This window comes from Colius striatus, chromosome 2 (assembly GCF_028858725.1).
Source record: "Colius striatus isolate bColStr4 chromosome 2, bColStr4.1.hap1, whole genome shotgun sequence".
Taxonomy (NCBI): domain Eukaryota; kingdom Metazoa; phylum Chordata; class Aves; order Coliiformes; family Coliidae; genus Colius; species Colius striatus.
The window spans coordinates 78,560,006-78,573,724 of record NC_084760.1 but is presented as its reverse complement, the minus strand read 5'-3'; the positions used below and the strand labels follow the sequence as shown (position 1 = coordinate 78,573,724).

Sequence of the window (13,719 nt, the reverse complement as noted above, 5' to 3'; positions counted from 1 at the left end):
GGGTTATCTGTTGTTGGTAAACTGGCAATCAGGTCATCTGCTGGAAGGCAGCCATGAAATAACCCTAGGCCACCAATGCTGCACTGGCTTTCCCCAGCAGCTGCCCTTTAACAATTGCTTCCAAAAGGTCAGGAAAGCCGTCAGAAGCTCCAGTTAGCTGTGACTGGCCTGGGGGGTAGAGTGACACAGATAGGATGAAGGACTGAGCAAGGAGAGAACATTTTTTCCCAGTCACTTTTCCTCTATTATTGCCACCGAACAACTGTCTGAATGTGCTTTGCCCTTCTGATGAAGTCCATCAAGCACCAGGAGCTGGATTCTAGCTGGGTCAGTGTGCTGTGGAGAATCTCTTTTCTTCCTGCTCCACAAGGGCGCACCATCACAGCACCTTCCTTTGGGGGCAGAGAGCTTCACAGAGAAAGACTTTCCACTCCTCACATCTGTCCTATCACCCATTCCTTCTCCTTCCACACCTTCAGACCAGTCTCCCTTTTCCTACATCCTTTGCCCGTGTCACCTGCACACCTGCCTCCCAGGACATAAAACTTCCCTGCCCTTGTGTGCCAGAGGATGCCCTGCCACTACCATCTTCACCCTTTCCCGACTCTCCTTCTGAAAACGTTATTCTCTTCTCAGTGCTGCTTCAAGTGTGTTTGAAGAGGTCCCTGCTGACATATTTGCTGCAGTGCAACATGAATCATTTTGCTCCTCTCCTCTAGTTCTCACCATTTCAGAGATCTCTCTTCCTCCTTTTGCTGGTTCCTCTGCAGACACTTCCTCAGATGTCTTTCAGAGGCAGAAGGAGCAGAGGGAGGAACACTACCAAAGCCAGTTACAAAGCTTTCAGGGAGGGAAGGGCCTGTGCTGACTGGCAGAACAAACTAGGAGGACAGAGGAGAAGGGAGCAGCCTTCTGTAGGGGAAGGACCTAAGATATCTGGGGAGTGCTCTCTCACATCCTCCACATGTAAGGAGCTGTTTGAGATCGGCTGGGGGATGTTGTGGCACAAGATAACATGGCAGTTATCTTCTCTGCAGGATGTTACCACAGGATCCTTTTAACTCTACTGTGGTGCAAGGCATCCTGTTCCCTGAAGCATCTTCTTGGTCTTGCAGGAAGCTGTCCTCACTTCTGACCTGCCATCCATCTGTTTGCCTCACACTTCTTTTAGGTGTCCTGCAGTCTCTCACGACCCAGCCTTGCACTGCAGCCCTGGTATGTGCAGTTAGCCCCAGGAAGGATCAGCATGTGTCTGTATGCCCTGCGAGATGCTCACCAAGCCTGGACGCTCTTGCTGACCTCAAAACTCAAGGGCCAGATTCCTTCCTGCTGTCTTCTCTGTGTCTTTTAGACTGGTAGGGCTGGTAAGGGAACCATTAGGACTTCCAGGCAATAACAATGCACGTGTGGTACTGACAGTTGAGAGCACTTGTCCTGAAGCTGGAGTAGGAAATAGCAAATGGGAAACTTTGGTCTGGGAAAGCTCCACAGAGCTAATAGAACTGGGCATCTTGCCTTCTGCTCCAGGCTGTTCTTGTAACTCAGATCTGCTTAGTGTGGTCTGAATACGTCTGACCCATCTTATCAGTTAATGGATGTTTGGAAGGAGTTCAGCTGAAAGGTAATTGGGAAAAGTAGGGGAAAAACCACCCAAATACACTTACAGTGTATTAATCTGTAAAGCATCTGTCTTTAAAGAGCCATAAGAACAGGCATACTGGATGAAACCAGGAGATGGTCTGGCCCAGTATGCCATCTCTGACAGTAGCGAGAAGGACATGGCTGGAGAAGAGTAGAAAACCAATGCAAGTATGTGTGTTTGTTTCCTCCAGCACTCTCCCTGCCACCAGCTTTGTTCAACTTGCAGTGAGCCAGATGTGGTTTCTGCACATCCTCTCAGCATTCACAATATCCATGGAAAGGAATTCCCCAGTTCAACTGCAAACTATGTGAAGCATGATCATTTTCCTCTGCCTTAAATTCAGCTCCTGCCACCTTCATCTGTTTCTTTTATTGGAAAACATGGTAAACAATCTGTTCCTGTTCATCCCCTTCAACAGCACTCTGAATTAACACCACATCATTCTCTGCTTATTACACATAGTACCTAGAGACTTCTTTGTACAGGGCAGTGTATAAAGGTAAGGCTGAATAATAGTTGGTTTACTGCGGTGCTTCCAGTTCAAGCAGAGGAGGCAGGAAAAAGGCAGGGGCCAAGTGCATCAGAGTTGAGCTGTGTGAGCAGACCGTTCTTATTGCCAACCTCTTTCTAAAGTTGCCTTTTTCTTTTTCAGGCAGCCCAGATGGAAAACGTGGTGATGACTCCCAAGCAATTCTGCTTCTCCTGAAAAAGAAGTGGGTGCTGAGCAGGATGCAGCAGCCAGCTCCTCTGCCATATACATCCCAGGCCAGCCTCACTGCTGACTTGTACTGTCCACACCGTGTCATTGAGGATCCCGAGTGGTCCCTCATCACCGTGCCCCACCTCACCGAGCTCTGCCTCCAGCACATCGTTCACCATTTTGAAGGTAAGCAGGAACGCCTTTCCTCTGGGATATGTGGGGAGAGAGCGTCAGGCTCAAGGAGAGAGTGAGCATCAGGCCCGGAGAGCAGAGGTTTCAAGGCAGGCAGATACATCTGAAAGGCTGAGCCTGGTACCCAGCCCTGCCAAAGTCATAGATGGGGAGAAATATCCCCTCAGGCAGCCAGTTAAACAGCTGAGTTGCTAAGTACATTCTTGCACACTCCAGGGATGGCTGTAGTCCTCTGGGCTCCTACCCAGGATGTGGCTCGGCCCTAATCTTGTCTTACACGATTTTCTTCCTTCTGTACTCTGCTGGGCTCACATACCTCAGCCAGTGCCAGGGCCATGGAGTGGCTGTTTCCTTCTGATTCATGCCTGGGTTACAGTAGTGCTCCAGGATGGAGCCCCATTGTGCTGAGTGCTGTGCAAAAAGATGGCGAGCTGCTCCCTGCTCAGAGAAGCTACTGTCTCAGGATATGTATTGTACTCACAGTACTCACAGTCTCGAGCCTTCCCCGTGGCTTCTGGTGGTGATGTAACAAGTCATATCCTCAGGCAAGGAATGTGCTTTTGAAGCAGGTGGACTGTTGAAACATAGCAAAACAGAAAAAGCATGTCTCATCTGGGAACTGACTGGGAAGGGGAAAGGAAGGGCCTACCTATCTTTTTGTCCAACTCAGTGAAGTGACAGCAAAGACCAAAGACAAGTCTAAGACTCTGTCCACACTGAGATTGTAAAACAGTACAGAGGAGCTTGGTTGCTGCCTTAAGGAAGAAGCTGGTGGTACTGATGGGAACACCCTTTCAGTCCTGTCAGCCTGGTCAGTCCGTCCGTCTGATGCCAGTTGAACTGGACCCTACACTGTGTGCACATACAAGCAATGTGCTTGGTGTCTTGGGTACCCTGAGCCATGTGGCTGCATCTTGCCCACTGCTGCGGCCTGGGTGAGCCCAAATCATAGAATCATAGAATGTTAGGGGTTGGAAGGGATTTTTAGAGATCATCTGGTCCAAGACCTCTGCAGAAGCAGGTCCAATAACATAAGGTCACACAGGAACGTGTCTAGGCAGCTCTTGAAGACCTCCAAGGAAGGAGACTCCACACCCTCCCAGGGCAGCCTGTGCCAGGGCTCCGTCACCCTCACAGGAAAATAGTTTTTCCTTATGTTTAAATGGAAGTTTTTGTGTTCCAGCTTCATCCCATTAACCCTTGTCCTGATCCTAGACACCACCGAAAAAAGGGATGTCCCAACCTCCCAACACCGACCACTTATATATTTGTAAATGTTAATATGATATTCCCTCAATCTCCTCTTTTCTAAACTAAACAGCCCCAGTTCCCGCAGCCTTTCCTCATATGAAAGATGTTCCAGTCCCCTGATCATCTTGGTGGTCCTGTGCTGGACTCTCTCCAGAAGTTCCCTGTCCCTCTTGAGCTGGGGAGCCCTGAACTAGACACAGTACTCCAGATGAGGCCTCACCAGGGCAGAGGAGAGGGGGGGAAGAACCTCCCTTGACCTGCTGGCCACACTCTGCTTGATGCGTCCCAGGATGCCATTGGCCCTCTTGGCCACGAGGGCACATTGCTGGCTCATGTTTAGCTTATTATCAACCAGGACTCCCAGGTCTCTCTGCAGAGCTGCTCTCCAGCAGTTCGACCCCCAGCCTGTACTGGTGCATGGGGTTGTTCCTCCCCAGGTGCACGATTCTGCACTTGTCCTTATTGAACCTCATGAGGTTCCTCTCTGCCCAACTCTCAAGTCAGTCAAGATCCCACTGAATGACAGCACAGCCTTCTGGGGAATCAGCCAAATGAAGCTATCCCAGTTGTGTCCCACCTCTGCTTGTGTGGTGAGACTTTACAGAGAAGGTCACTGCTATGCCAGCTGTAGGACGTGGGAGAATAGACTCCAGGAAGAGGCTGTGGTAAAACTCTTGGTATTCATAGGAAGGTAATACCACAGAGACAGAGGAAATATAAAGCTAACCTGACTTTGTGTCTCAATATCTGATTTCCTGTGCAAAGATAAGCTTCTCCATGATGATTTCTGTTACTCCATATTACTGTGTACAGGTCAGCAGGCATTCATGGTTTGAGTACTCGCGTCTTTTCTCTGGTTGCCACGGTTTAGCTCGGTAACAGGGGGAGTGGGTTGCAGTGAAGACCTGGTAAAGAGTTTTTGGACTCTCCCCCGGCTCTTGGGTTCAGACCCACCTCTGGCCCCGCTGGGCCAATCTGGCGCCTCTGCCATCACTATTTAGGGACAGGAATTTGAAGTGCTGGGAGGAGGTGTAAGAGTGACACAAGATGGAGGCAACCACGCGGACCCCGCAGTCAGAGAAGGAAGGAAGGAGGAGCGCTAGACCAGAGACCCCTCTGCAAGCCGTGGTGAGAATGCAGGCTGTACCCCTGCAACCCATGCAGGGCCATGGCAGGACTGAGAGCCACCAGCAGCTCCATGTGAGTGTAGTCTGTGTGAGGGCGAGGGACTATGTGGGGAGGCAGCCATGGCGCAGGCCGTGCTGGAGAGCCTGTGCGCTGCAGAGCAGCCCCACACGAGAGGCAGAGAGGAGCTGCAGCCTTTGGGATAAATGCATGTTGGAGCAGCCCGTGCAGGGCTGCTGTGCGTGTGAGGTACCCTGCGGAGGAGCAGGGAGGACTGGTGCGGAGCCCACCTACGCTGAGGAGAGGCAAATGGCAGAAAGCTATCAGGAATAGACCAACTGAAACCCCCACTCCCTGCCCCCCTGGGCCATTCAGGAGGGGAGGAGGTTAAAACACCAGGATCAGGGCTCTGAGCCCGGGAAGAGGGGAGGGGCGGGGAGAAGCTGGTCTTAAAGGGCTGATCGGAGTCTTCATTGTTGCACCACTCTGTGTTGTGTTATATTTGTTATGTTTTGGAGTTTTATGGTTATGCTTTAGTTGGTGTTGCATTAAATTATTGTTTGTTTCCTTCCCCAAGCCGAGTAGCCTGGTCTGTTTTGTCCTGGACCTTAAGCGGCAATTAAGCTCTCCCTGCCCTTTGGCAATCCTTAGGTCTTCGGTACTCGAGGCTAATCACTGGTGTTTCTTACCACAAAGAGCTTCCACCAGATGGAAGCCAGCTGACATTTAGGGTGAGCATTGGTGTAGTGGTTTTGCCTGAGCTAGGTTTTGGTAGCAGGGGACTACAGGAGTGGCTTCTTTAAACAAAGATCTGCCAAAAGCTTCCACTGTAGCTGATGGGTAATGCCAGTCAATTCTAAGATGGACCCTGCAGCTGACCCAGGCCTGGCCAATTAGTGATGGAGGTAACACCTCTGTGAATAACGTATTGGAGGAGAAGTTGCTGAGCAGTTGCTAAACTGTGGCAGCAACAGGGAGTGAGAATGTGAAAACATCTCTGCAGACACAAAGGTCAGTGGAGAAGGAGGGGAGGAGGGTGCTTAAGCCCTGAAAGACTGCCCCATGAACTGTGGTGAGGACAATGGTGAGGCAGCTGTGCCCCTGCAGTCCAGGGAGGCCCCAGGGGAGAAGAGATCCACTTGCAGCCCGTGGAGGACCCCACGCTGGAGCAGGTGGATGCCTGAAGAAGGCTGTGACTCTGTTGGAAGCCCACGCTGTAGCAAGTTCCTGGCAGGACCTGGGAGCCTGTGGGGACAGAGGAGCCCACACCAGAGCAGGTTTGCTGTCAGGACTTGTGATCCTGTGAGGGATTCAGGCTGGAGCAGTTGGTACCTGAAGGACTGTTCTCCTGGTGGATGACCCACATTGGGGCAGGGTGTGAGGAGCTGCTGGGAGGCCCCATGCTGGAGCAGTTCAGGAGGAGCTACAGCCCAGGGGAAGGACCCACGTTGGAGAAGTTCATGAGGGACTGTTTCCCATGGGAAGGATCCCACAGTGTAGCAGTGGGAAGTGTGAGGAGGCCTCCCCCTAAGAAGAAGCAGCGGCAAAGTCCATCTGTAATGAACTGACCACAACCCCCATCCCCCATCCTCTGTGCCTCTAGGGGGGAAGGAGGTAGGGTCCTGGGAAGAGGAAGGGGTGGGGGGAGGTGTTTTTAAGATTTGGTTTTATTTCTCATTCTCCCTGCTCTGTTCTGATTGTTCATTAATAAGTCAAACCATTTCTCCCAAAGTTGTGTCTGTTTTGCCCGTGGTGCTGATTGCTGAGTGATCTCCCTGTCCTATCTTGACTCACAAACCTCTCAGCATATTTCTCTCTCCCCTGTCCAGTTTACAAGGGGGAGTGATAGAATGACTTTGTGGACACCTGGCACCCACACTGGGGAAAGTAAGCAGGGGGAGAAAGGTCCTAGGAGAAGAGAACTTTTATTTCGACAAGATGGATCTAAAGGCTAAGAGTGTGTCTCAGTGGAAAGGAACAGGAATCAATTTGGGGTAAGACAGACATCTGAGTTAAGATAAAAAGGCATGAGTACTTGCCTGAAGAGCACACAGACAGTTGTTCTCAAATATCATCCTGCAATATGCTTAGAAACCAAAGGGAGAGAGTTCAAGCCAAGCTCTCCTGTCGCTGCAAGGCTGATTTTGCTCTCCTGGGAGCAGAAGTCCTGCTCTCAATATAAACTGTATTCAAACTGAATTTAAACTGAGAGCTAAGTTTCTGATGCAGTTCCCAAATATTATAGGAGTAAACCAAATTACGCTAGTGTTTTATTGTAAAAGTTAGAAATCCTACACAGAAATGTGGGAGAGGAATCCTACACATTTTCTGCTTGCTTAGCTCCATGCACCAGCTGCTGGCAATGGAGGAGAGAGCCAGTATCAGCAGAGGGGAGGGGAGGGCAGGGGCAGACAGTTGGTGGCCCAGGCAGAACCACAGTGCTAGCCATGGTTCCTACAGCCTAAACCAACCTCTCCTTCTCTTCATCTCCTCCAGAGAGCCCTATTTTAGACCGTCTTCTTCCTGAGCATCAAAGGAAGGTGCTGGACAGGCTCTCCACTGGCCTCCCGCTTGCTGTGACTGCCAACCTAATAAGTGATGAGGACTACTGGAAGAGGTGCTGCATGGAGCGCTGGCAAGTGTGTGACACCTCGAACTATGGAGACAGCTGGAAACGGATGTTCTTTGAATGTCACCTGGAGAACATCCTGAAACGTTTCATCCCCAACACCACAGACCCCAACGAGGTCCTAGAGCTCATCCCGCTCTGCAAAGACTATGTGCGGAAACTGGAGCTTGATCAGTTCCTGCCACCTGTGCAGATGGATCAAAAGGAGGACAGGGATGACCTCTCTGATACAGGAAGTGATTTGGGGTTCAGCAAGGCCTCCATGCATCACTACGACTTGGGAGTCCTCATTACTGCTCTCCCTCACCTTGAAGAACTTCATCTCACTTATGGCGTGAAGGACTGCGGCATGAACTTTGAGTGGAACCTCTTTAACTTCACCCACCAGGACTGTCACAATCTGGCTGTGGCCCTGAAGATGTGCCACAACTTGAAAGTAACGTATCCCAAACTGCACCTTCTTTCCTCAGCTAGATCTTCAAATTGCCTGGGGTTAGAAACCTAGGGAACAATTTTGTTCGCTGGCAGCACCCTTCCTTTCACAAGTTGCAGTCTGGCAGAGTGCAGAGACGCCAACTTGCTGGCCCGGTGCTGAATGTCTTGTTTTGCATATGTCCTCGTTAGAACAGGTTGTCAGAGAGTCGGTGAGAAAAATACTTTTCCCCACAAAACATGTTCCCTGTAGCACAAGAGAAAGCAACACTCCTGTTTTAACTCCTCACATAGTTCGAGAAGGAAGGAGAGGAGAAGCCCAGAAAGAGTTTTTGGCAGTAAATACGTGCCAGTGTGCCCCAGAGGAGCAAGGGAAAGACTCACATTTGCCTTAGAGCTATAAGGGGTTTTCCTTCTGGTCACTAACACCATCTTCAGCTCTGCAGCAATTGCAGTGCAGATCCTCAGCCCCCCTAAAACATCAGTGGGCACTGCTATCCAGAGTGCAGGCAGAGAGAGCTGGCTGAACATTCTCCTCACAGATTGGCATCCTTTGGAAAACATTTTTCTGCTTGGCTTCCAAAGGAGAAGTTACCTCTCCTGTGGCTGTTAAGGGGCACCAGCCACGTGGGACTTGGCACTGTGGTTGCCACTGATGCACATGCTCATTCAGACAGTGCTCCACTCTGATCTGGGGTGAGTTCTGTTGTTACTCTCCGCAGACATTTAGGCAGCTTTATCTCATTTTATTTAACCCTCAGAGATCTCATGGCGTCAGAGGAGAGGAGCAGGCATTTCCAGGAGACTAAACGTTTTTCTCTAGAATAGGCAGGGAATGTCAGTGGCGTGCCCTGCCTGCAGGCTTAGCTCCCTTGAGGTCTTATAGGAAGCTCAATGCAAAGTGCTGGCTGTTTTAGCATCCCTGTCCTTTATCCCCCTAGGTCTTCAAGCTGACACGAAGTAAAGTAGATGACAACAAGACCAGGCTGCTGGTCCGTAATTTGCTGGATCACCCCTGCTTGGTGGAGCTTGACTTGTCCCACAATCTTGTCGGGGACGAGGGGGCACAGGCTGTTGGCAAGTTGATCAATCGCAGCAGATTAGAAGCCTTGGACCTGTGTAACAACCAGATCTGTCACGTGGGGGCTCAGGCTCTGGCCCGAGCCCTGGCTGAGAATTCTACCCTGACATCCCTGAACCTGCGCCTCAACTGCGTGGGGGACAGAGGCGGTGAGGCGATTGGCCGTGCCCTGCTGACCAACACTACCCTCAAGTCCATCCATTTGGGAAGTAATCACCTGTCAGAGCCAACCGCCACATGCTTCTCCCAGGTCCTGGCTCAGAACACCACCCTGACGAGCATCAACTTCTCCTGCAACCACCTGGGACCGGTAAGAGACAATCCCTTCTCGCTGCAGTATGTGAGCCAGCATGGTGGCCTTGCAAAGACACACTAAGCCTGCCCTGCCTCAAAGCTGCAGAAGCAAACGCATCCCTCACTTTGCAGTCTCACTGTGATAGATAACCATCAGTCGGGAGCAGGGAGGAGGCTCTGGCAGACTACAGGAAGAGGAGGCAGGAAGGGGAAGGATGTCTGCTGTTCACTCACACACATTTATCTCACTCTCTGCATCTATCTCTCTTCACAGGGCTGAATCTGGCTTCCAGGCTTTGGGCTTTTGGGCAGACAGGGATTTTTCCCCCAGGAAAGTGAAAACTGGGGAGTAGTTGTGGGAAAAATCACAGCCACTCACACATATGTGAGTAGATAATAATGATAAGTGGCATGAGACTCGTGAGGGCCTTCTGCATATCCTCTGTGCTTGCTGTGCCATCTGTCACTCAGCAGCACACAGATAGTGTCACCCTTCCCAAAATCTCTCCTGTCCGGCACATGCTTAGAGGAGACTGATAGAAAATAGGCTTGATTGTGAAACTCCTTCAGCTTACCCTGCAGCCAAGGAGAGGCGCGGCAGGTCAAAAGTGTCACGTCTGGATGCTTGTAAGTGGCACCTAAACCACAGGCTTACATTTTCCAGGCAGAGGAAAATCCACAGATCTTACTGCATTCCTAAGAGCTGCAGTATGAAACATGCCCACAAACCAGAATGCTTCTCTTCTGCTGACTAAAAAGAGCTTTAGAAATCTGAGACTAGACAGCCAAATGTAATCATGATGGCTTTTAAACTTTCTGCACTGCCTCAATTTTTCTTACTGTCACAATAAAGAGACAGCAAGACCAGCTGTCCCTGCTGGCAGGAATATTGGCATCAATGTGTTTGACAATGGTTTTAAAAGGATTTGATGGCAGAAAAACCTCTTGTGAGTTCTGAGTTTTATGATCCTGGACATGGAAAACCATTTGAGTTTAATGATACAAAGGGGCAAAGGTTGGAATGGATAGAAGCATTTTTGCTTAGTAAATAATAATCTCTACGCTTAGCATCTTCCTTCTGATGAGCTCTCCTGTTACCCATTTGTAAAGCTCCGTGGCAGCCCGACAAGTGGGCTGCTGGTATTACCTTTGGGGAAATGGGGGTCCTTCCTAGAGGTGCATCAAATTCAGACCTCCCATTAAAAGGGAGACTCCTTTCCGGTCCTTTTTGGTTCATCCTTTTTGACAAAAGGTCTAAGCAGCAGGGTGCTGAGATGAGGGGACTGCCTGGATGGAGGAGGTGCGGGCAGGAGGTGCATTTGGTACCTAAAAGAGAGTATCTGTCAGAGAAAAAGAAAGTCAAATTGTCACGTCTCTAATGACAGTGCTTCGGGTAAGAAAGGGAAATGCTCCAAAGTGAGCTGCCTCCCTAAGGCTATCTACATCACATTTTCTGTCCCAAGCAGGCTGGATTTCAGTTGTATGAGATGTTCCCCTCAGGAAAGCCAGCCCAGGCTGGGAAATGGCATCCCAGCAGGAGACTGCCAACACTGGGGGTCTTGCTGCTGCTGAGAAGAGATGCAGTGCACTAATTATCATGCTGCCATTTGTGCCCTGGCAGCAGTGAGCTGGGGACTGGGGACAAGGGAGAGCAGAGACTCCTCTCAGGTTATCATCACCAGCCACACTATTAACCAGCCTGAGCTTGAGGACTCCTGACACGGTACCCAGAGGGAGTCATTAGCATGTGTCATATCACAGCACTGCATAAGGTTACACTCCTTCCTTGTGTACTTCTCCTGTCAGCAGCATTTCGAGCTTGAGTGAAGGCCTTCGTCCCTTTTGGCACCATCTCATGGGCTACCTGCTGCTGCCAGCAGAAGTGGCCCTGGGGAGAAGGGAAAGGGAGCAAGCCACTTCTCTTTTGTATCTCCTTCTTGTCGCTCCTTTGCAGGATGGTGGGAAGCAGCTGCTGGAAGGGCTGGTGGATAACAAGGCTTTGACTGAGCTCGATGTCCGCCTGGCAGAGGTGGGCCAGGAGACCGAATACCTCATCCACCAAACAGTGTGGGCCAACCGGGAAGCGGCGAGGCTGGCATTTTAGCAGCAACCCCCTGCCAAACCACTCTGAAGAAAATACTCCAGAGTAAGGAGCTTTGCAGCTGCAGCGTTGGAGATACTTTACTTCAGAGGCTCTTTTTAATTTGTATTTCTGAGGAACACTCAACTTGCGGCTGTGACTGCAGCCTTTCCCAGAGCCTCGTGACCCAGCCTACAACTTAGTATGAGACAGACACCAGACCTCAAGGGTCTCTAGTGGTATCACTGAAGGAATCTGCCTCTTGATCCCTCTCTCTCACTGTACTCGAGGCTAAATCCCACCTCTTGTGGTGTTTTTTACATGCTCCAGCAGCAAGCTGAATTCAGGAAACTGGATGTTGTTCCACCTGTAAAGCAGCTAAGGTGAAGTCTCCACCATCTACATGGTCTAGTGCAGACCTAACCTTTAGGGCAAGCAGCTATTTTAGGCTTTCTGCTGAGGAGGACACAAGATGCAGAGGGAATATTGTTTCTACTCCCTTGGCAGGTTCTTTTCTGGCTCTTGCTCTACTCAAGGGCTTATTGTTTTTTATAGCAAAACTGTCTGGAGTTTCAGATATGGGTGGTGAAAAGTAAAGAAATTCAATAAATGATAGGTCTCTCCACTGTGGTTTCCTGCTTTGGGTTGCTACGCTTTTGATCAGTGCTTGCCTGCTTTGTCAACAGGTGAATTCTTACCAACCAGATGCTTACCTTAACTAGTAGTGCTCTTCTGTGCACAGCTGTCAAAAAGAAAACCTGCCTTTCATGTAACTTCAAGCTAGAGGGGTCCCTGCAAGACTGCTGGCCCACACACGGCCCACAGAGTTGAAAACAGAGCAGCTTCCTTGGGCTTGGAGGAAAACGGAGCAGCTTCCTTCTGCCTCACAGGCTGTGGCCACCTGAGGGCAGGATGGGACACTGCTGATTGCCTCAGCCCTCTGACCACCCTGCCCCCTCAGGAGGGGTCAGCCGGGAATTAAAGTGGGCTGACCTCCATCCCCTCCCGCCCTCCAAGCAACGCAGGGGCTTCACCCGCCTCCCAGCACCAGTGCTCACAGACCCACCGCTGGCAGCCACCTCAGTGAATCATCTGAAACTTTTATTACACCGATTTGGTTTACAATCTTTGTACTTTGATATTTCCAACAAAAAAGGCAACATTGTGATATACTGTTTGTACATATATAGAGAGACAGACAGAGCTAGATCATATTGACAGAGTTGAAGAGTAAAAACCGTTTCCTGGCGTTCACAAGGGATTTGTTTGCCATATTCCTGCTGCTGCCTGGCTCTGCCCGATGGATACAGACGGGCCCTCTGCCTGTGCCACGCCACGCCCTTAGAGATCAGAAAGGATGGAGTTCGAGGCTGTGTCGGCTGGGCACACGAGGGCTGCCAGGGGGTTCAGTCCCAGCCTCGCGCAGGTCTCTGTAGCTCCCTCCCCACTTATTCATGCTTGTGCCAGGGGCTTCCTAAGCAGTGGCAGCAGCCCTGAAACCTCCCCGTCTGGGCTTCTCCTGCTACTTGTTTTGCATTCTCAAGACCGAGGTATTGAATAGATTTGTTTCTCTTTATTTGCATTTACAAAATGTTTCCACCGAATGACACACCCGAATGAGATGAGAGCTTGAGTTCAGAAACAGCAGAAACCACCCAGGTCAGCATCAGGCTCATGAAGGAATAGCTCCAGCAGCAAAAGGAGGGGTGGCCTGGTCCTGGGCAAGCCTGCCTGTAGCTCCACGTACAGGGCTGCGTCTGGTCAGCCAGTTGTGCAATGGAAACTCGTGCTGAGAGGGCAGCACCGAGATCCCTCAGGCATGCTAGCACACATGTGAGGAGCAATCTGCCACCAGAGCCAGCGAGGGACCGGGATGGGAAGAAAAAGGTTTGAGAAAACACATAATCACGGAATAACTGTGGAATTACTTTACAGGATACTCATGGCTCCTCTTCCTGCATAATGGCCAAGACTGTTAACACCCCTGAGCACCCTCCAAACCCACTCCCTGCCAGCTGCCACACAGGAATGCCTGCACAGGAAGCTGCTGCCTGGAGAACCCTTTGCCTTCCCTGCCATCAATCTCTTGGCCAAAGAGCAAAGCCCAAACCAAGCAGCCCGCACCACTCACCCCCCCTCAAGACCAACAGTTTGCAAGGGTTAAAACCAATTCAAATATCAAACATGTCAGTAAAAGTGAAAGCCCTGACAGCAACAGCAGATGGTCTGAGTGTGAACACTCCCATCGTTGGTGGGTCACTTGTCAGATTCAGGTCTGGTTACCCTGGTCCTG

The 13,719-nt window shown here is 50.6% G+C and overlaps 1 protein-coding gene across 1 annotated transcript; it reads left to right on the top strand.

The window, feature by feature from the left end:
- The first annotated feature begins 270 nt into the window (after nucleotides 1–270).
- On the top strand, nucleotides 271–11,450 carry TCTE1 (t-complex-associated-testis-expressed 1). Its single transcript, XM_061989629.1, has 6 exons — nucleotides 271–327; nucleotides 1,986–2,025; nucleotides 2,295–2,528; nucleotides 7,407–7,975; nucleotides 8,913–9,362; nucleotides 11,301–11,450. The coding sequence occupies exons 1-6, from the start codon at nucleotides 271–273 to the stop codon at nucleotides 11,448–11,450; spliced, it is 1,500 nt and encodes a 499-aa protein (XP_061845613.1).
- The last annotated feature ends 2,269 nt before the right edge of the window (nucleotides 11,451–13,719 follow it).

What these genes read in the sequence shown, in the direction of transcription:
- TCTE1 (XM_061989629.1), top strand. Translation starts at nt 271, where the DNA reads ATGTGCTTTGCCCTTCTGATGAAGTCCATCAAGCACCAGGAGCTGGAT. An exon ending in TTCTTTTATTGGAAAACATG is followed by an intron (nt 2,026 to 2,294) that starts GTAAACAATCTG and finishes TTTCTTTTTCAG; the next exon opens with GCAGCCCAGATGGAAAACGT. An exon ending in CCTGCAACCACCTGGGACCG is followed by an intron (nt 9,363 to 11,300) that starts GTAAGAGACAAT and finishes GCTCCTTTGCAG; the next exon opens with GATGGTGGGAAGCAGCTGCT.